Source organism: Lampetra planeri, chromosome 29 (assembly GCF_965212315.1).
Source record: "Lampetra planeri chromosome 29, kcLamPlan1.2.h2, whole genome shotgun sequence".
In the NCBI taxonomy this organism is placed as follows: domain Eukaryota; kingdom Metazoa; phylum Chordata; class Hyperoartia; order Petromyzontiformes; family Petromyzontidae; genus Lampetra; species Lampetra planeri.
Window position 1 is genome coordinate 9247982 of NC_136135.1, and position 20547 is coordinate 9268528.

General features: G+C 46.4%; 1 protein-coding gene across 1 annotated transcript in view; it reads right to left on the reverse strand.

The window, feature by feature from the left end:
- LOC144728663 (alkaline phosphatase-like) overlaps positions 1-20547 on the reverse strand; it is a 76891-nt gene that overhangs the window by 25636 nt on the left and 30708 nt on the right. The window contains exons 6-7 of the mRNA XM_078608247.1: positions 5652-5856; positions 2950-3084 (exon numbers count right to left, since the gene is read on the reverse strand). Coding sequence (XP_078464373.1) covers positions 2950-3084; positions 5652-5856 — 340 coding nt within the window. The remainder of the gene's footprint in view (positions 1-2949; positions 3085-5651; positions 5857-20547) is intronic.

The window sequence follows — 20547 nt, forward strand, 5'->3', positions numbered from 1 at the left end:
AAAAGACCAAATCAATAATTGACCTGTGAGAGAAACTAGCAGGAACGACCTGGGGCACTTCAGCTGATGTGCTCCAAACTGTCGCCCTCTCACTGATCAACTCGGTGGCAGAGTATTGAGCTCTAGAATGCTGGCGAACAGAGTGGAACAACAAGGATACACAGAATAAACACCTGATCCGAGACCCAAGCATCGCACCTCCTGGTGTAGACATTCCTCAAAGACACTGGTGGAACCATCAACCGCATCAGAACATCAAGAGGCCGATGCACATATATCTTGAATAAATGGAAACTTAAAGACAAGCCAGTGTGACTGTGGCCATTCAACTCAATGCGCTGTGTGTAGTCTGTGTCCCTTCAATGCAGGAATAGCAAAACTTTGTAACTCTCTTTTGAAACCCTCTCGTGGCTAGCAGACCTCGACATTGGCATTTAGCTCCCGAACATATTTCCACATGCACTGATAGAATAGAATGCACCGAGCCACAATTGATTAACCACATAGAGCACACTCAAATACATGTCTAAGGTTTAAGCTCTTAAAAAAGCACATAATTTTGATGTGTGCTCTTCATAATAATAATAATTACTATAATTACACTGAAGGATTAACTTAGGGTTAAGGTGTTCAAACGTGCATTTTGATCTCAAGTATAATTATGGCTTTTTATAAATTGAGCAGCGTGCTCATGCATATTTAAGCAGGGCAATGGATTAAAATTGGATGAATTAAATCCTTAAACGACCGCTTTTGTATGCCTTTGACACAATACGTATGTATATTTCGCTATTTAATTAAAATTGTATTTACAAAATAGTGTCTTCTCATTGAATACATGTTTTTTCATCGTGTTTAAATTTGTTGCTTATATACATATATTGTGGATGTGTCTCTGTATCCTTAAGAATTCAGCAGATATATACCCCTGCTATGACGTGGAAGCAAATTAATAACGTCCAAAACAGCATCGAGTTTCAATCAATTGTTCTGGGTTTTTAAATGAATTATAATTGACTCAAAAATGAAAGTTATTTCCTGCTGCAAATGAGCATTGAGGCATTGGCGCTCATCTCCTGATAACAGCACTGCTAAGCCAGTGGTGGGAATTCAACGACCGTGAAATATGCTAACGATTTGTCAAGGCCTTCACCCAGCAGTGGATGTATCGTGGCCGATGCTGATGATGATCCAAATGCTAAATATTGGAAAACATTTACAAAGTTACGCGTTCATTATCTTTAAGCCAAATAAAAAAATACATATAGGGTTATAATTAAATATATGTTAAGGCACTTCAGCAGAGTCTGCTAGCAATGATACTTGTAAGGAAGGCTTGCATTAAGCAGTACTCTATATTGACGATAATGATGAAGATGATGTATCATATATACAGGAGTACATCACCAACGTATTACAATATTAAAAATAAACTGTGCTCGTGATATATGATTTCATTTATCACTTCAAATGTCAAATATTAATACGAAAAATTATATAGAGGTAGGCCGGTGGTTCATGGGTTCGAATATAGAAATCCACCCATAAAAAGACAATGGGTTCTCTAGTTCAACGAATTTATTGTCGAGGTCTGGTCTCTAATGACTACCAAAAAAGCCCATTTTGTTGAAGTTGTTTTCTCACTTAATTGAGCTAAAGTCCAGGTCTAAAAATGTTTTTTGAGTTTGCTTGCCACACTACAAACATTTCTCCTTAGCTGGGCATATGCAAAAGAGCAGTGTCCCCCTACTGTTGATGAAAGAGGTTCCTTGAAGAGACATGAGAAATACAAAACAATACAACTTGGATTTATTTAGTGTATAAATGTCACCGCAATTCAGAACACAGTTCTTTTGTGACATGACCTTCCGTATCTATTCTCAGAAACTGGGTAATGCACTGCCCTGAGAAAGCTCCGAATGGACATTGCATCTCATCATACAATACCGAGAGCATAGTTCGAATACCTATGGGGGACGGTGGGGGAATCTGAACAGCTGATTAACAAAAACATTCAATTCGCTATAATCAAAATTGGTAGTGGTGGTGATTGTAAATTTAGGTCCGTTTTGAACTAAATCCCCCTGGATTTGCTAAAAATAATAATACAGTAGTTTAGTTTAAAATCAAAAGCAGGTATCCTATGGATATACTGCTCCTACCATGGTAATGTGGAGTTGTTTTACGACTGGCACAGGATCCACCAGTCGAGATGAGCACCCCCGCCCTTGATTTTTTCAGTAGAGAAATACTTTAACTTGAACGAATATATCTTTGAACTTGCTGCACTCAGCTAATTTATACATTGCACGGCAAATTGTCATGAAGGATTAGAAATATCAACAGATAATTGGCAGTGCAACAACACTAATTACATCGGATTTCTAAACCATAATTTAAAAACATCATTAGGTTAATTAGTTTGTTATTTTTATAATATTATGTATTTATTTCTCTATGTAATAATATGCCTGTTCGCCTGTCTGTCAACGCACCAGGATATGCAGGAAAAGAAATACAAGTTTGGCCGGGTGGCCGAAAGGGTCGGGGGTTGGAGGGGGATGTTGGGGGGGGGGGATATGAGATGGACAGAAGGGGTCGATTGGGCTGAGATGGAAATGGAGGAGCTGATGACCTCAGAGACACTGGGGTGTTGGGCAGATGAGTACTGATGTCACACAAGATTGGGGTAATGTGAGGAGGGGAGGCAAGGTGGCAGAGAAGTGTGATGACGTCAAGAGGCACTGGGGAGGTGAGGAGAGGTGTGATGACTTCCTGTTCCTGCTAGTTATTATAAACATATTTGCCACTAACTTATTGCACAATATGGAATTGCCTGTGAGATGGCCTGTCTGAATGTATGTTATTGTTGCATACAGTAAAGCACTGTGTATAAGTAATGAAAAAAATAGTATTAATACATATTCAACATAATAAAGAATATAAAACCTTCAACAAAGAGGAAAAAGCCATGCTTGTTCTTCTGCAGGATCTTCAGACTCTTTTCCACCATTTCTACCAGGGACGGGTCATTCCGCTCGAGGTGGCTGGGAGCCCATCCCATATGTCCCGGCTCAAAGAGCCCTGGAAAGGGAAACGCACAACACTCCTTTCCATTATTGACATTATGACAAGTTAAGGCAAATCAATAAATTCCCACACTGGGACATCTGGGAGACCTGTTGCAGAGATCATTGGCGATGTATACCAAAATATGGTCACCATTATGCATGCTTTAGCCAAAACTGATTTCTCTCATTCCTCCTTCCTTTCTTTGCCATCATCTTCTGTTCTCCGCTCTTTCTCCACTTACTTTGCATAGCTCTCTAGTTCCTCTTGCATTTCCACATATGTTTAGGGACTACAGATTGATATATCTTACTTGTGCCCTCTCACTTGTATTACTGTTCGACCAGACTTTTATATATTTTTGTTGCTTAAAAGCCTAAAATAAAAGATAAAGTCCTGCTGTGTGTGTGTATACTATAGAAAGCATGGGCCTGCTTTCAAGGTGCATTTAGACGATTTTATTTTTCCAAAAATACATTTGTTAACTTCACAAATCCTAATCTCACCTTTTTCATCACAAAATATTATCTAGTCAGTTTGGTGTGGTGCTCTTGACAGATCAAAATGTGAGAATAGTTGTGAAAGGGGAGAGAAGAATAGACAGAAAACTGCAAATTCGACATGCCATGTCGACTGGTGAAAACATGTGTGAATGGCTAGAACACATTGCTATTAAGGATGTTAGCCAATGGACGAGAATATTGATTGATTGGTGGCCAAAGGAGGGAACATGTCCTAGAGCACAACTACCTCAGAGATGGAGGGATGAGATCAGATCATGGGTTAGAAGCCAGAGGGATTGTGGCGTTGTTGATGGCAGTTTATTTATGTGGGTGACTGTGTGCGGTGATTTAATCTGGCTACTAAAGGCTCTGCAGCAAGTCTGGTCATATCACAATTGAAAAGTTCCGAGTTAAAATTCCATTCAGAGCTCAGCTCAGCCAACAATCCTACTATGGTCGATAAAATAGGTAGTAATTTGTGAATGCATCCCTGCTATGATGTGGAATTTTTACAGCTGGCTCAGGATTGCCAATGTACATGAGCATAGCTCCAATGTTAAATTGAACATTTGAACCATTTGACTTGACTTGATTGGTATTGTTGTTAAATATTTTACACTTACATTTTTTGTTATATACTAAGGCTTACTCTTTGGTTCTTTCGGTAAAATCACATAGAAAGAAAATAAATAAAACAATAGAATACGACGTTTCGATTGCAACACAAGCAGTCGTCATCAGGTAGAACTAAATTTGAGAGAGAGACAAAACACAGAAACGGAGACACACAGACAGACAGACACACACACACAAGCAGAGAGAGACAACACAGAGACACACAGAGAGAGACACACAACATAGACACACAGAGACCGCTTACTAAGGCTTAAATACTGAATACATTGTTAATTATGGTTAAACAAAGACATTCAATATAACTGATAACATCTAATACGTTACTCTTTAACTCTCGTTTCAATGAGAAGAGAGGAAAAAATACAAATGTATGCGTAGCTTTGTGATCCATGTCAAGGGAAAATATTTGGCTTAAGGATAATTTACAATTGTTGGCAAAAGAATGAGTAATATGGATTAAAGTTTCCCCATGGCAGGTGTTGGCTATAGATTAAATGAGAAGCATCTGCTTACATTATTTTCACACTTCTGGTCAAGAGTAAAAAAAAACGAAATTAAGCATGAATTCAAATGTGATCATGTCTAGGCTCTCCAGGAGGCAAGGAGACATTGTAAACGCGACAAGGGAGCTGTCTGCCCTGAAGTTACCAATGACATGAAACGACCTAGATCATGGTTTTGAAATGCTTTTTCACGAGGCTTGACTTTTTTTTCTTTCACGGAGGGCTATTCAAATTCAGGAAGATATCACCATCGCGCGGACACACTCAACAATAGACGACATCCCAGAGGAAGGGGAATGCTCTGCGGATTATTGCCAACAGCTGTGCCAATTCACGAAGGCAGCGACTTCACATGTGAGCGGCATAACTGCTGATTGCAGAGCAATATGACGCGCGTAGGGCCATTATTACTGAAAAAGAGTTCTTCTCGTGACACGTTTGCGTACAATAACTCTCCATGCGACAGATTTATTTGGAATTGGGAATTAATATTACCACGCTCGTATTAGGTTAGCAGGATGTAGCAGATGTTTCATTATTGGCTTAATAGATAAAGGAAACTATTTGTAAGGTTATACACTGCCGGCTTTATTTTGCATTAATCACACTGGCATTTGGTTTTATTCTCCACTACTTTCCGAACCAAATCACATTAATTGAGAAAAATTAAAACACGAGCGTTTGCTTTTTACTTGCAAAGATAATTTACATTTAGATGTGTTGATTAAATAAACATCTATATTTAGTACAAATGCACTTTAAATGTCAATGCAATTCATTGCATTTCCAGCAAAAATTTGTGCAATGTTTTTTTTTACCAAATTAACCTGATTGAAACGACCGCTTTAACAATTTTAGGCTTGCAAAATAAAAATAACTGACTCTTCTGAATAGATTTGTTAAGCTTTGGTGTAACTGACCAATATGTTTGAATACATACCAAGCAGGTAATTCGTGTCCTCGGGGTTAATATTTTCAAAGTCCTTCTTTGTCCAAACGTAGTCAGATTTTTTACCCCATGTGCGAGCAAGCCACTCATGCACGAGGTTCCGTCCATCCTGCCTCTTTCCCACGTGCGTCTCTGGGTATTCAGGATCCTTCACAGAGCTCGGGAAAAAATTACTCCGACCGCCACCAAGAATGACCTGGGAACGCACAACGGATGCGAGTTAATACACTGCGTGCGTGTTTCGCTCTAAAGAAGCATGCATAAGCGACCCTTGAAGAAGGTGTATCACACCACAAACAGGAGACAAATTTCGTGAAATTGTACGTCCATTGATCACACTATCACTGGGGTATGTCACCACCCCATGTCAAATTACGAATAATTATAATGCAGTAAAAACGGAACCCACACGTCCTTTGGACGTGTCCATCTGCCCGACCCTCCCAGCCAGCCAGCAAAATGTAAAATGTACATAGAGCCCTGTCTCTCCACCTTTATCTTGCCTTCTATATTGTATGTTGCAATTTATATCAATTTCTAGCTGTCTCTGTTTCTCTATTCCCCTGCCCCCTCTTCTAACTCCACTCTATCTCACCCCCTTCCCCTCTCTCTCTGCCTGTTTATATCTCTCGCCCTCACTCTCCTAATTCACATCTCTCCCTTTTCTATCTCAATCTTTCTCGCCCCTACTAATCCTCTCTCCCAATGCTTGCCACGTTCCCTCGCTGTCGACTTTCCGTTTTGCTCTCTCTTCTCACCAATTCATGCCCTTTCACCCTCTCCCCGCCCTACTCAAATCCGTCTCTTCCTCCTCTATATCCCTATCCTCCCACCCCCCTATCTCTCCTCTGTCTTTCTCATCTATCTCCCTCTCCTCCCTCCCCCATGCCTCTATCCTGCTCCTTCAACCCTCCCCCTCTATTCTCTTGCATTTGCACGGGATCCACGGGTGGATGGGGGGGGGAGATGCGTGACGTTAGCACGCTGTGGATGACACCATCACGCAGACACGACCGTAAACCGTGCCTACCGTGCACGCGCAGCTGGGCGAGCGTCACCCAGACGGACAGGAGTCCAACCAGATTATCGAGCCAGAAAAATGAAAGCTTTGTTCTAAGAAAGTATGATAAGTAAGAATCAAATGTAAGTTTGATATTCACAATAAAGTTTTTTTTTTAGGTTAGATCGCATAACTGTAAATGTATCGTTAAACCCGCCACCACCCAACACAGCCAATTAGTAAGATTTGTCACGTATACAAAACATGCCAATCAGTTACTACTTCAGCACACCGGTGTGTTGGAGAGTAAACCCACACCATATACAATTCGAGTACGAAGTTTTGCTCGCGATTACAACCAGTTTCATTATGCGATTAGCCAGATTCAAACCCACGACCTCCAGCAAACTAGGGGAGGTAGTTAACATTTCGCCACCGCGGCGCCTAATTCAGAGACCCCTCTCTGAAACTTCAGAGAGATAAGTCTCTAAATGGATCATATAACTGTATTGTGTATGGCCATCGTCCACATTTACCCTCGACAACCCATTGTATTATTTCGTATTGCTTATGTAGAGCATCTACAGGTGACCCATAATGATTGCACAACGACACATACAGTGAGGGAAAAAAGTATTTGATCCCCTGCTGATTTTGTACGTTTGCCCACTGACAAAGAAATGATCAGCCTATAATTTTAATGGTAGGTTTATTTGAACAGTGAGAGAGAGAATAACAACAACAAAATCCAGAAAAACGCATGTCAAAAATGTTATAAATTGATTTGCATTTTAATGAGGGAAATATGTATTTGACCCCCTCTCAATCAGAAAGATTTCTGGCTCCCAGGTGTCTTTTATACAGGTAACGAGCTGAGATTAGGAGCAAACTCTTAAAGGGAGTGCTCCTTATTTCAGTTTGTTACCTGTGAAGTATTGAATGACGGCAGGAAACTCCTTGACGGGTAACACACTTTTTATTAAATCTTGACTTGTCACTATACAACGAGTGGTCTCTATTCCTCAGACTACACACACTTCACTTGACTCGTGTAGCATCTATTCCTCCGGCTACACACACTTCACTTGACTCGTGTAGCATCTATTCCTCCGGCTACACACACTGCACTTGACTCGTGTAGCTTCTATTCCTCCGGCTACACACACTGCACTTGACTCGTGTAGCTTCTATCCCTCCGGCTACACACACTGCACTTGACTCCGTAACGTCCGTGAAGCCTACAGGCCCACCCCGGCTTGGGCGTGGGCCACAACCTCCGAGTCCCACGAGCCGGCTCTCTCACGGACGTTCGGCTCCGGGTCCCAGGGTTCCGCCTCTTCCTCCGTCTTCCGTCTTCGCTGGTACTCTCTCCCCCTTGCGCCTGTGCGCATCCCCTTATATAGTCCCCGCTCACGGGAGACGGAGTGTATGCAGACCTCGATGTGAGCATCGCTCCTTAGTTGACCAATCACGCCGCGCTCTTCCTACGATCCGTTTTCCCCAGCGCGTGTTACCACTACACAACCAATCACGCCGCGCTGCCACACGATCACTCCCTCTCAAGCGCGTCACTGGCACACAGCCAATCACCACCACACAACCCATGACCCCGCGCTGACCCCTGATCCCCCACCGTCAGCGCGCGTCACCAACACACACAGCCAATCACTACGCGCTGACACACGATCCCTACCCCAGCGCGTATCACCACTACATCACCGCCTCCCACATAGCTCGCAGCCGGCCCGGCTGCTAAACAACAACACAAGAAAACCCCACCCCCCAGTGTGCCCCGTAACGCAACAACAACAACACAACAATAACAACAACAACTTATGTACAAATCGACAACCAACGCAATAAAAGTCAACAACAACACCTAGATAAGAAGCTATGTACAGCCTGACGAACAACACAATAAAAGCGAATTCCAGAAAATGAACGCGTCCAGTGTCTCTGCGACCACATGCAGTGACGAGGCGCTCCGGCCGCCTCGACTCCTCAATCGGTAGGTCATAACAAGTAGCGCGACCTAGCGCGAGTCCGCCTGGCCGGTCCGTTGAATGGAACGGGACGCTGACGACCGTCCGGTGGCTCCGGCAGCTCTGGACGGCGCGGATCGGGCCTGGAAGGACCGGTCGCGCCGTGAAGATCCGGCCGCCGGTGGTCGGCAGCTGTCAGTTCCGAGACACCTGGGAGCGGATCAGGCGGAGACACGTGAGGATCAGGCAGAGACATTTCCCCCCTTGGGTCGTCGGTCACGTCACATGCTCGGCCCTCACGACACAAAGGGAGGCCATATGGAGGCGAGAACGGTTTCAGTCGGGAGGGGTGGACGTACCAACGACGCTTTCCCCATTTTATTTGAACGCACTGGGGGCGTGCAACCCGCACGACCTCCACGGGTCCCCGCCATGGCTTCAACAATTTAGGCGACGTAGCCAAAGGTGCCTGAGGGCAATGCAGCCAGGCCCTATCACCAGGTTTCCAGTCGTGCACGGACACCTTCCGTGCACGCAACCGCTCGTTTGCAATTTGGCGAGCCCGCGAATTAAGCCGTGCGGCCTCCCTTGCCTCTGTCAGCTTATGGATATTAAATTTAATATGTTCAGCCAATTTCGAACTTGTTCGTGGTGCGGGCAGGCCCAGCTGCGTTTCCATGGGCGGGTCGGCTTCCCGACCGTACATCAGATAGAATGGGGAAAATCCCATTGCTGAATGGGGGGCCATTCTATACGCGGCGAGGACCCCCGGGACCTGCAGGTCCCAATCAACATGTGCCTCACACACCTGCTGGCACAGCATAGAAGTCAAAGTCCTGTGGAGTATCTCCACCATCGCATCCGTCTGTGGGTGGTACGGGGAGGTACGCACCTTCTTAGTACCCAATAGGTCGCACACCTCTTGCAGCAATTTACTTGAAAAATTTTTCCCTTGGTCGGTCAGCAAGCGTTCGGGAGCCCCCTTGTCCAGGACGTAGCCCTGGACAAAGGCGTCCGTCACAGCCGCCGCCGACTGGTTGGCGAGTGGCCACGCCATAGGCCACCGGGTAAAATATTCGACACCCACCAACAGGTACCTATTACCCCTAGGCGTGACTGAAAGAGGCCCCAAAATATCGAGCGCAACAAGCTCGTTAGTGCGCGAGACCTGAATAGATTGCAGCGGTGGATTAGATGTCACGGGCGGTGGTTTCTGTCTGGCGCAATCAACACATCCCTTTAGAATATTTACCACGTCACTCCCCATCCCCGGCCAATAATAGTCACGCTGAAGCAGAGCAAGCGTTTTGTTTACTCCCAAATGCAAGAGGCGTTCATGTGCGGCCAGGACAACTTTCCCCCTCACAGCGGCAGGCACCACAAGTGCGTGCCGCCGGGACAAACTATCCCATCTCATTAATAGGCCTTGCTTAAGTACCCAGGAGCCAGTTCGCTCCCGGCCCTCCTCGGGACCCCCCCACCCTGCGGCGCAATGCTAGCAGGGAGCTGTCTTCCATTTGGAGACGGCCCCACTCAATCAGCGACAGTGAGAGTAGCGAGTCCTCTCCCTCAGGGGTAGCGGGAACATCCCCGATTGGTGCACCCGCGGTCGCAGCCAACGCCCCCACACCTTCCCCAACTGTCGGTTTACAGCGCGCCGATCCTGATAAGCACGCACATTTGTGACAAGGCGACAATCGCGACAGGGCATCGGCGTTTGTGTGGCGCAACCCCTTACGGTATGTAGTCGTGAACTGATAGTCCTGGAGGACTTCCAACCACCGTGACAATTGGTCCGAGGGTTGGGCGACCCTCAATGAATACTGAAGCGCCGCGTGGTCCGTCCGGACCGTAAAGTGACGGCCATATAGATGCGGTCTAAACTGTTGTACAAAAAAAACAATAGCAAGCAGCTCGCGACGGGTGACGCAGTAGCGCTGCTCCGCCGGTGACAATACCCTGCTACCATAGGCGACCACCCTTTCGACCCCTCCAACGACTTGCGAGAGCACCCCCCCAATGCCCGTGTTGCTAGCATCCGTGTCTAGCAAGAAGGGACTCGCAAAGTCAGGATAACGCAAGGGTGGGGCACCCACCAAGGCGTCCCGGAGGGAGCAGAACGCAGCCTCCTCCTCCGGTCCCCATCGGAACTTGATTCCTTTTGCCGTTAGAGCGTGCAAGGGTTTTGCAATGGTGGCGAAATGCTCAACGAATCGGCGGTAATAAGAAGCAAACCCGATGAAACTGCGCACGTCAGAAACTGACGTGGGCGTCGGCCATGAACTGACACAGTCCGTCTTCGCGGGATCGGTAGAGATCCCCGAAGAGTCGACAATGTGGCCCAAGTATCTAACGGACTTACGAAGAAGGTGGCATTTGGCCGGTTTAAACTTTAAATTAGCCGATCGCATTCTCAAGAACACCCCTTTCAATCGCTGGAGGTGTTTCTCAAACGTCTTACTGAAAACAATGACATCGTCAAGGTAAATCAAGCACGTATCCCATTGCAAGCCCGACAAAACCAACTCCATAAGGTGCTGAAACGTCGCGGGAGCGGAATGAAGTCCCATGGGTAACCGGTTAAACTGGAACAGGCCCCCTGGAGTCCGAAACGCTGTCTTAGGTTTAGACTCGTCGTCGAGTGGCAACTGCCAGAATCCCGATAATAAATCAAGAGTCGAAAAATATCGCGCACCAGACAATGCATCGAGGGACTCGTCCATTCTGGGGAGCGGATACGCGTCAGCCACAGAGATTTTATTCAGGCGACGGAAATCTACGCAAAATCGCAAGGACCCGTCCTGCTTTTTAACCAGCACAATAGGTGCTCCCCAAGGACTGGAAGAAGGCGAAATAATGTCGGCTTCCAGCATATCGTTGACGGCCGACTGAACGTGTTCCTTCTCAGTAGGACTCAGTCGGAAGGGATTTTGCCTGACCGGTGCCGCATCGCCCGTTTCAATATGGTGGCGTAACAGGTTCGTGCACCCAATGTCATACTTATGCTTACTAAACACATCAGAAAACTCTATCAGCAACGCCCGCAGCGCACCCAACTGTACCGTTGACAAATCGTTCGAGTCCGCGCACAGCGAATCGACCCATACAAGGTCATCCCTCGCTGTAATGTTCCCCGTGGGGCTCGGATCAACCTGCGCAACCAGCCGCTCTTCCGCAGGGATCCGTGCCGCGTGAGCTAGCACGGTGCCCTGCTGAATAACGGCCGGCCGCGACCCAGCGTTTAAAACCATCACAAACGGGTCCTTGTCAGCCCGAACCAAAGTGTGAGCCACCGACAAATCGAGACCCCCGACAGCCCTATTTGAAGGACCCAACAGCATGCCTTGTTCCGAGGTCTCCCCCACCCACGGTTTCCGCAACCAGAGGGGAATTAACATCTGTGAACCCGGGGGCACGTGCACGGTCTGTGTCGCTAACGCTTGTATCGTAGCGCACGCCGTCCGAATTTCAGTAGGGTTCGTCAAAAATGAAATACGGCGACCCGATGGTAGTTCAATGCAATGCTGATGGATGAGAATTTTAACGGGCATTTTAGCCAAAAAATCAGTGCCCAATAGACAAGGAACCGCCAAGGAAGAAGAAACGAAAACGGGTCCCGACAATTTTATATCTCCAATGCAAATGGACGCCCTAATCTGACCGATAATGCCCAACGATCCCCCATTAGCGGCGTAAAATGGCACGTCCACTGGGAGCAGCGGTCGACATTGGACGGGGAGAATGTTGTAAATGAGGTCCGATATAATAGTCGCCGACGCCCCCGTGTCCACTAACACCCTGACCTCGACCCCATCAATGAATCCCGTAACGACGGATGATCCCGCCGAGGCAGCCACTATTCTGTGCCCCAACTCCGACCATTTAATGTCCCCCCGGTCCCGGCAGAACCCCCCTCGCCGAACCGAATTCCCGAACCCTAACCGGCTCTCCTCCGCCGCAACGCGACGGCCCATGTGTGTCGTGCACGTAGGCCGAGCATGTGAGGTGCCGCGACTTGCCGGGGTTAGTAGGGACGACTTGGGGCCTTGGTCGTCGTCCAGCCGAGGTCCCATGGCGCGCTGACGTGGAGCGCGGCAACCGGACGCCACGTGGCCCCGGAGGCCGCAGTTATAACACGTGATGAGGGTTGTCGGAGATCTCGGTTGCTCCAGCTTGCGGGCCGATCGCAGAGGCGAACGACCCCCCGACCTCCAGTCCCCCGGTCGTCCCGTGGTGAACGCCTCCTCTTGTGGGCTGACAACCTGGGGTTCGGTGACCACCGGGCCCGGAGCTGAGGCCACGGCAGCATTGCAGACGACCCCCTGTTTACGTTGAAGGACCTCGTGCGCCTGTATACTTGTTGAGACCCGCAGGGAAGAAATATCGATCTCGTCGGCCGTGTTGATGGGGACCCCCAGGTCCTGCGCCAACTTGAGCAGTTGCTCCAAGACCATCGCGTCCTGGCCCTCCTCGTCCATACGAGGGAACGCGGCGTCGGCAAGAGCCAGCAACGCCGTCCGGTAGGCGAGCACGGTCTCCGTGTCCGCCTTCCGCCTTGCGTATAAATGATGGCGACACAAGCCGAGGGAGGTCCGTAGACCTTGGCCATGAGACCCAACGCGGCCTTAAGCGTGGAGCGGTCCGACCTCCGTGCTGACGTGAAGGCCGCGAGCGCGTTGTCGTCCAACATGGCAGGCAGTGCCCGCAGCGCCGTAGCGTCGGACCAGGCGGACATCTCCTGATGCACCAGAAATCTGCGCTGGAATTGGGCCCAGTCCCCGCCATCCGCCTTGAAGGCTGACAATGTTGGAAGGCGCTGTTGAAAGATGAAGGCGTCCTCTGCCTCGTGGTTCCTCTCCGCCGCTCCGTCCGTGTGCGAGATGGCGGCCCCAATGGCGGGTGTCTGATGGCGGTCCGCAGCGCGCGTCGATGACGTAAGCGGGCGCGCTTGGAGAACCGCCGCCACGTGGTGCTTGCCGTTCCCGCCAAAAGATGGCCGTGCAGTAGAAAGGGCGGGAATCCCCCAGTCATTTTGGCGGGAATCCCCGGGGCGACCCTGTTGAAAGTCCACCGACGTCCCCGCTCCTCCCGACGTGCTGATCTCCGCCAGGATGGACGCGGCGGCGAGCAGCAGCTCCGCCAGACGGGAGTGCGCCTCGCGGAGCACGGCTTCGGTCCCCAATCGCTCGTCCGGCGCCCTCGGCGGATCCTGCGGCGTCGGCATTTCTTCTTCCTCACCCCCTGATGCCAGCTGGCCCGAGTCGTCAAGGTTATCCTCGCGGTCAATCTCGTGAGTCCGACGGGTCTTCCTTGTATCCATGCTTGGAAGACTGTTTCACTTCTGACGCCAGTTGAAGTATTGAATGACGGCAGGAAACTCCTTGACGGGTAACACACTTTTTATTAAATCTTGACTTGTCACTATACAACGAGTGGTCTCTATTCCTCAGACTACACACACTTCACTTGACTCGTGTAGCATCTATTCCTCCGGCTACACACACTTCACTTGACTCGTGTAGCATCTATTCCTCCGGCTACACACACTGCACTTGACTCGTGTAGCTTCTATTCCTCCGGCTACACACACTGCACTTGACTCGTGTAGCTTCTATCCCTCCGGCTACACACACTGCACTTGACTCCGTAACGTCCGTGAAGCCTACAGGCCCACCCCGGCTTGGGCGTGGGCCACAACCTCCGAGTCCCACGAGCCGGCTCTCTCACGGACGTTCGTCTCCGGGTCCCAGGGTTCCGCCTCTTCCTCCGTCTTCCGTCTTCGCTGGTACTCTCTCCCCCTTGCGCCTGTGCGCATCCCCTTATATAGTCCCCGCTCACGGGAGACGGAGTGTATGCGGACCTCGACGTGAGCATCGCTCCTTAGTTGACCAATCACGCCGCGCTGTTCCTACGATCCGTTTTCCCCAGCGCGTGTTACCACTACACAACCAATCACGCCGCGCTGCCACACGATCACTCCCTCTCAAGCGCGTCACCGGCACACAGCCAATCACCACCACACAACCCATGACCCCGCGCTGACCCTTGATCCCCCACCGTCAGCGCGCGTCACCAACACACACAGCCAATCACTACGCGCTGACACACGATCCCTACCCCAGCGCGTATCACCACTACACCTGTATAAAAGACACCTGTTCACAGAAGCAATCAATCAATCAGATTCTAGATTTGAAGCTTTCGTGACTGCAATGATTCATATTCTCAGGTTTTTTCGGTAAAGTCACGTAGGTAAAACATTAAAAGTAATGAAAGTAAAATAAGAAGGATGTCGTTCCTGACTTACAGTATCCTGGAGTCTACAAATTGAGTTGCATTTGTGGTGATTGCTACATTGGAGAAACAAAACGTCATGTTGCTGATCGTGTCCGCGAGCACAAGTCAGATCTGAAACACGGCAGAACTGATTCTTCGGCCGTTGCCGATCATTGCTACAACTCGGCGGGCTCTCATGATATTGTCTTTTCCGAGACCAAGGTTCTCTGCAAGCCTCCTGGCTACCATCAAAGGTTTGTACACGAAGCCATACAAATATACAAACACAGACATAATTTCAACCGTGATGATGGGTACAAACTCAGTAATCACTGGAAAGATGTTATTAACCACGCAAAAAAGACTTAATTACACTTTTTGGACCATCTTATCTGACAGGCACTATTTTAATTTACTTCACCGAGTGTTAACATCCCCAGTTATTTTTAACAGTACTCTCTTCATTTTTCAGCCTGCATTGGTATAAACATGGGCATTTTCGTTCCTTTGTTCTATCATGTGTATCAGACCTCCCCTCCCCCCTTTCTGCCCATTGTGTTGGCGTGCGCAGCAGCCGCGTCCAAGCCGTCGCCAAATGTTTTGTTGGCTCCCTCCCCCTCCCACCCCCCTCCCTCCCGATACGTTCCATTCATTGGCTACCACATTCTGATGAACTCCCCCCCCCTCTCCTCCCCCCCCCCTTCAACTTGCTTATAAGGGAATACATTTTGAATCATTGCTTCACTTGATGCAGCTAATCTGGCTGTGACGGTCCCACCTGATGACGGAGACTTGTGTTGCCTCCGAAACGTCGTGAATTTTATTTTTGTTTTTGTTTTGTTTTATTTTACTTTCATTACTTTTAATGTTTTACCTACGTGACTTTACCGAAAAAACCTGAGAATATCAATCAATCAGATTCCAAACTCTCCACCATGGCCAAGGCCAAAGAGCTCTCCAAGGATGTCAGGGACAAGATTGTAGACCTACCAAAGGCTGGAATGGGCTACAAGACCATCGCCAAGCAGCTTGGTGAGAAGGTGACAACAGTTGGTGCGATTATTCACAAATGGAAGAAACACAAAAGAACTGTCAATCTCCCTCGGCCTGGGGCTCCATGCAAGATCTCACCTCGTGGAGTTGCATTGATCATGAGAACGGTGAGGAATCAGCCCAGAACTACACGGGAGGATCTTGTCAATGATCTTAAGGCAGCTGGGACCATAGTCACCAAGAAAACAATTGGTAACACACTACGCCGTGAAGGACTGAAATCCTGCAGTGCCCGCAAGGTCCCCCTGCTCAAGAAAGCACATATACATGCCCGTCTGAAGTTTGCCAATGAACATCTGAATGATTCAGAGAACAACTGGGTGAAAGTGGTGTGGTCAGATGAGACCAAAACGGAGCTCTTTGTCATCAACTCAACTCGCCGTGTTTGGTGGAGGAGGAATGCTGCCTATGACCCCAAGAACACCATCCCCACCGTCAAACATGGAGGTGGAAACATTATGCTTTGGGGGTGTTTTTCTGCTAAGGGGACAGGACAATTTCACCGCATCAAAGGGATGATGGACGGGGCCATGTACCGTCAAATTTTGGGTGAGAACCTCCTTCCCTCAGCCAGGGCATTGAAAATGGGTCGTGGATGGGTATTCCAGCATGACAATGACCCAAAGCACACGGCCAAGGCAACAAAGGAGTGGCTCAAGAAGAAGCACATTTAGGTCCTGGAGTGGCCTAGCCAGTTTCCAGACCTTAATCCCATAGAAAATCTGTGGAGGGAGCTGAAGGTTCGAGTTGCCAAACGTCAGCCTCGAAACCATAATGACTTGGAGAAGATCTGCAAAGAGGAGTGGGACAAAATCCCTCCTGAGATGTATGCAAACCTGGTGGCCAACTACAAGAAACGTCTGACCTCTGTCATTGCCAACAAGAGTTTTGCCACCAAGTACCAAGTCATGTTTTGCAGAGGGGTCAAATACTTATTTCCCTCATTAAAATGCAAATCAATTTATAACATTTTTGACATGCGTTTTTATGGATTTTTTTGTTGTTATTCCGTCTCTCACTCAAATAAACCTACCTATAAAATTATAGACTGATCATTTCTTTGTCAGTGGGCAAACGTACAAAATCAGCAGGGGATCAAATACTTTTTTCCCTCACTGTACAATATGTGCTGCTGAAATGAGATGCACAGTTAAATGCCCCACCCTTCTCATGGCGGGGTTTGTCTAATCCAGATTAGCCCTGTTTATCACACTTTAGCTAAATGACTCTCATTTACATTAGAAAATGATAATATCACGTAAATTGTAGTTTCATAATTGTAATATATAAAGCTAATGAAACCCGCCTTTAATGAGAGAATATGGTACCCCCGTTAAAAAATAATAATTTTATCCGCCTTCAATAGTAAATTACATGGTGAAATTAATGATGGATGGTGCTGTATGTGAAATTTACGTTAATGTATTAAATATATCCGCCACACTTGAGTTGAGCACTGACAATTCAAGAATTGCATTTTTTTTATCACATTGGCATTAATTAATCATGTTTAGTTACAAGACATCTTAAAATGTTTAATAACGTTTCTTTCCCAAAATATAATACATTCTTAATTAACTATGTGAAATGCTAGGTTTCCGTGATACTTTGATAAGTCTCTTTAAACAAACAAATGGTATTCATCATATTGTCATTTTACGTGACACCTTAATGTCACAGAGTTTTTCATGTTAAAATCTGTAGCATTATTTCAAAATGTGATAATATGACCCGGAGAATATGTCGCAACTTAATGAACAAATGCATGACTGGGCAGACACCTGAACATTTTGTAATTAATGACGCCCAATAAAGTACGGATATCGCAATGTCTAATAATATCTGGAGCATATTATATATCAATAGCTAATACACCGGTATGAATGTAGTTAACATTTTTCATAACTCCAAATTGTATTGTAATTGTGCTTATCAGCATCACAACGGGAGATGAAGACATTTTATGAAGAAATTATTACATGAAGCAGTGGATCGCCTTGTATCAGAGAATACCTCTTTCGACATGACGACACCCCCAACACTACGGTATATCTGCATTTACTCCAATAGGCCTCAATATCCACACTAGGGGCACAACCTACATATGCTCTGCCAGGACTGTCACGTGTAAATGAAATAAAAAAAAATACGTGTTCATCGAGGCAGTTACTGATGACTATGATCAGACCACCAGATGACTATAATTTTGAGAACAGTATTTTGCCTGCCCAGATTCAAACCCTGGAACACAGTGGTGTTGTTTCAGTGCTTGGCATGGGATGTGAGCTTCAGAGGCACCTGGCCACCAGCGTGGTGGCGCTTGTTGTTGTTGCTTTAAAGCCAGCAAAAGGAGGTTAACTTTTTTCAGGATCATTGGCATCGAATTAAGCTTCAGGAAATCAGATTCCATGAAATGGTCAAGTATCAAAGCTTAATTTAGCCTCTCGCACCCCTGGAGGTACGAGATGCCCTTTCTAGGAATCCGGAACAAATTAAGCATGGGCACGTAAGTACAGCTACTTTATTTAATCAAACATATGTATTATTAACATTATAACAAAAATAAACTAACGATTCAGAACCAAATGGGTGCAGGCTGCAGCAAATGTTGAGAGCCACTGATGTAGGGGGATCGTGTTGCCCCCCTTGTGTGCGTGGGTTTTCTCTGGATGCTCTTATTTCCTCCTATATGTATAAACATGTTAAAATATAAATCCAATTTACGACCCTCCCGAAAAGAAGAGTCCTACGTCTCAGTGTGGCTTTCCTGGATAAATAAGTCAACTATTATATATTTTTTTACAAGTTATTGGTGACCAGGCTGTGACCATTAACTTTCTACATTTGAGAACCCAGTTCATTCATTGGCAGCTCTCTGGATTTGAACCCATACACCTGAGCCACCCATCCACCTTGTATAAGGAGTTTTGTCAATACATTTATCGCAAATATTTTACCAGGTGGCTACTAGAACAAAACTGGCAACTCAATGAAGACTGATAAATATTTTAGTCTGATGAATGTTAATATATCCATTTACCAAACCCATTAAAACAATTCTCAGGGTATGATTTATTCCACCTGTGTTTCAAAAGTTTACTGTTACATTTAAATACAACGTAGCTAATTATGCCATATTCTATATACATGTGTTCTCACTTTAAAATGTATATCTGCAGAGGTGAATTGCGTGCGTAAAGCTCCACTGACTCACAAACTGTGACAAGCCTGCGGCTTAAAAACGGCGAAAATCCCAAACAGACAGCTTTGAATATCAAATTTGAAAGTTATAAATTAGCAACTGCAAATATGGTCACGTTTGACAGATGTAGACACACACGTCACTTTGAATGTTTTATTTATTTGATATACTTGTATTATTTAATTTATATATACTGCACTTTACGAAGAAAATACACCTAGCTCATTGCATATAACACGTACCACCTGGTAGGTAGGTATTGGAATCCTTCAGTTACCTTTCACAATAATTACTCTAATTAAGATGGATCAGAAGCAACGTGGCTTTGTGTACCCAAATTTGTGAAATAATTGTTCAATTCCCAGGTTTTTGCATGTTATGAAAATGTGTTCCATTTACACCGATTTTGATTGGCTCAGCCGATTAACTGATGGCGAGACAAACATTCCAGTGGTTCAGACCTGCTCAGAAATTACGGTGCCAAACAGGCATTGGAGGCACTTGAGACAACAATGCATTTAAAACTCCACAGCTTAACAACAACTCTCATCAAAGTCTGATGAGCTGACTAGAAGTGACCGAAAGACTCTGCCATAGTGATTTGTTTGTCGGAAACAAACAAATCCACGCGAATGGAATAATGGGAAAAAAAACTATTAATAAGTATACATAAGGGTGATGGAGAATGGAATTACAAGAACAGCACAAACATATATTGGGATCGTTTACATGTCACAGCAACCTGCTCTGAAACCACATTAACAAACTAGAAAAGCCCAAATGATGCTTATATTACATTGTGTGATTATCGGGGTCTGTATCGCATGCTGTAACTATGTCATCATGCAATTTGGTTCGGTATTGGGATATTTGGTAAATTGTTTTTCCAAGGAGTTTTTTTATACGTGGAATGAATGTTGTGAAACTCAAGTGGATGAGAAGATACCCCCCCCCCCTACCCCATCTGTACAGATGAGCCAAAACTCACTTGCCGTTGTGCCATCTCCTGGTCTTCTTCCAACTGAGGATGTTGGGTACATGATAACCTACGTCGGGTCCACCAACCATCTCTCAAAAGCACAGGCATGCACCACTATGCCCATGAAATCAGGCACATACACTGTAATCAATACTGTACTTAGCAATAGTGGGGGGACATTATACAACACTGCATGTAGTTCGCCCTGAGTTGGGTTCCATGTATATTGATGGCTCTGTAAGACCTGTAGCAGACCATGTGATGGTATTTCTAGATTTGAAGTTTTCGTGACTGCAAGGATCCATACTCTTTGGTTCTTTCGGTAAAGTCACGTAGGTAAAAAAATAAAATTAATTAAATCACGATGTTTCGGCAGCCTACTTCAGCAATTGATT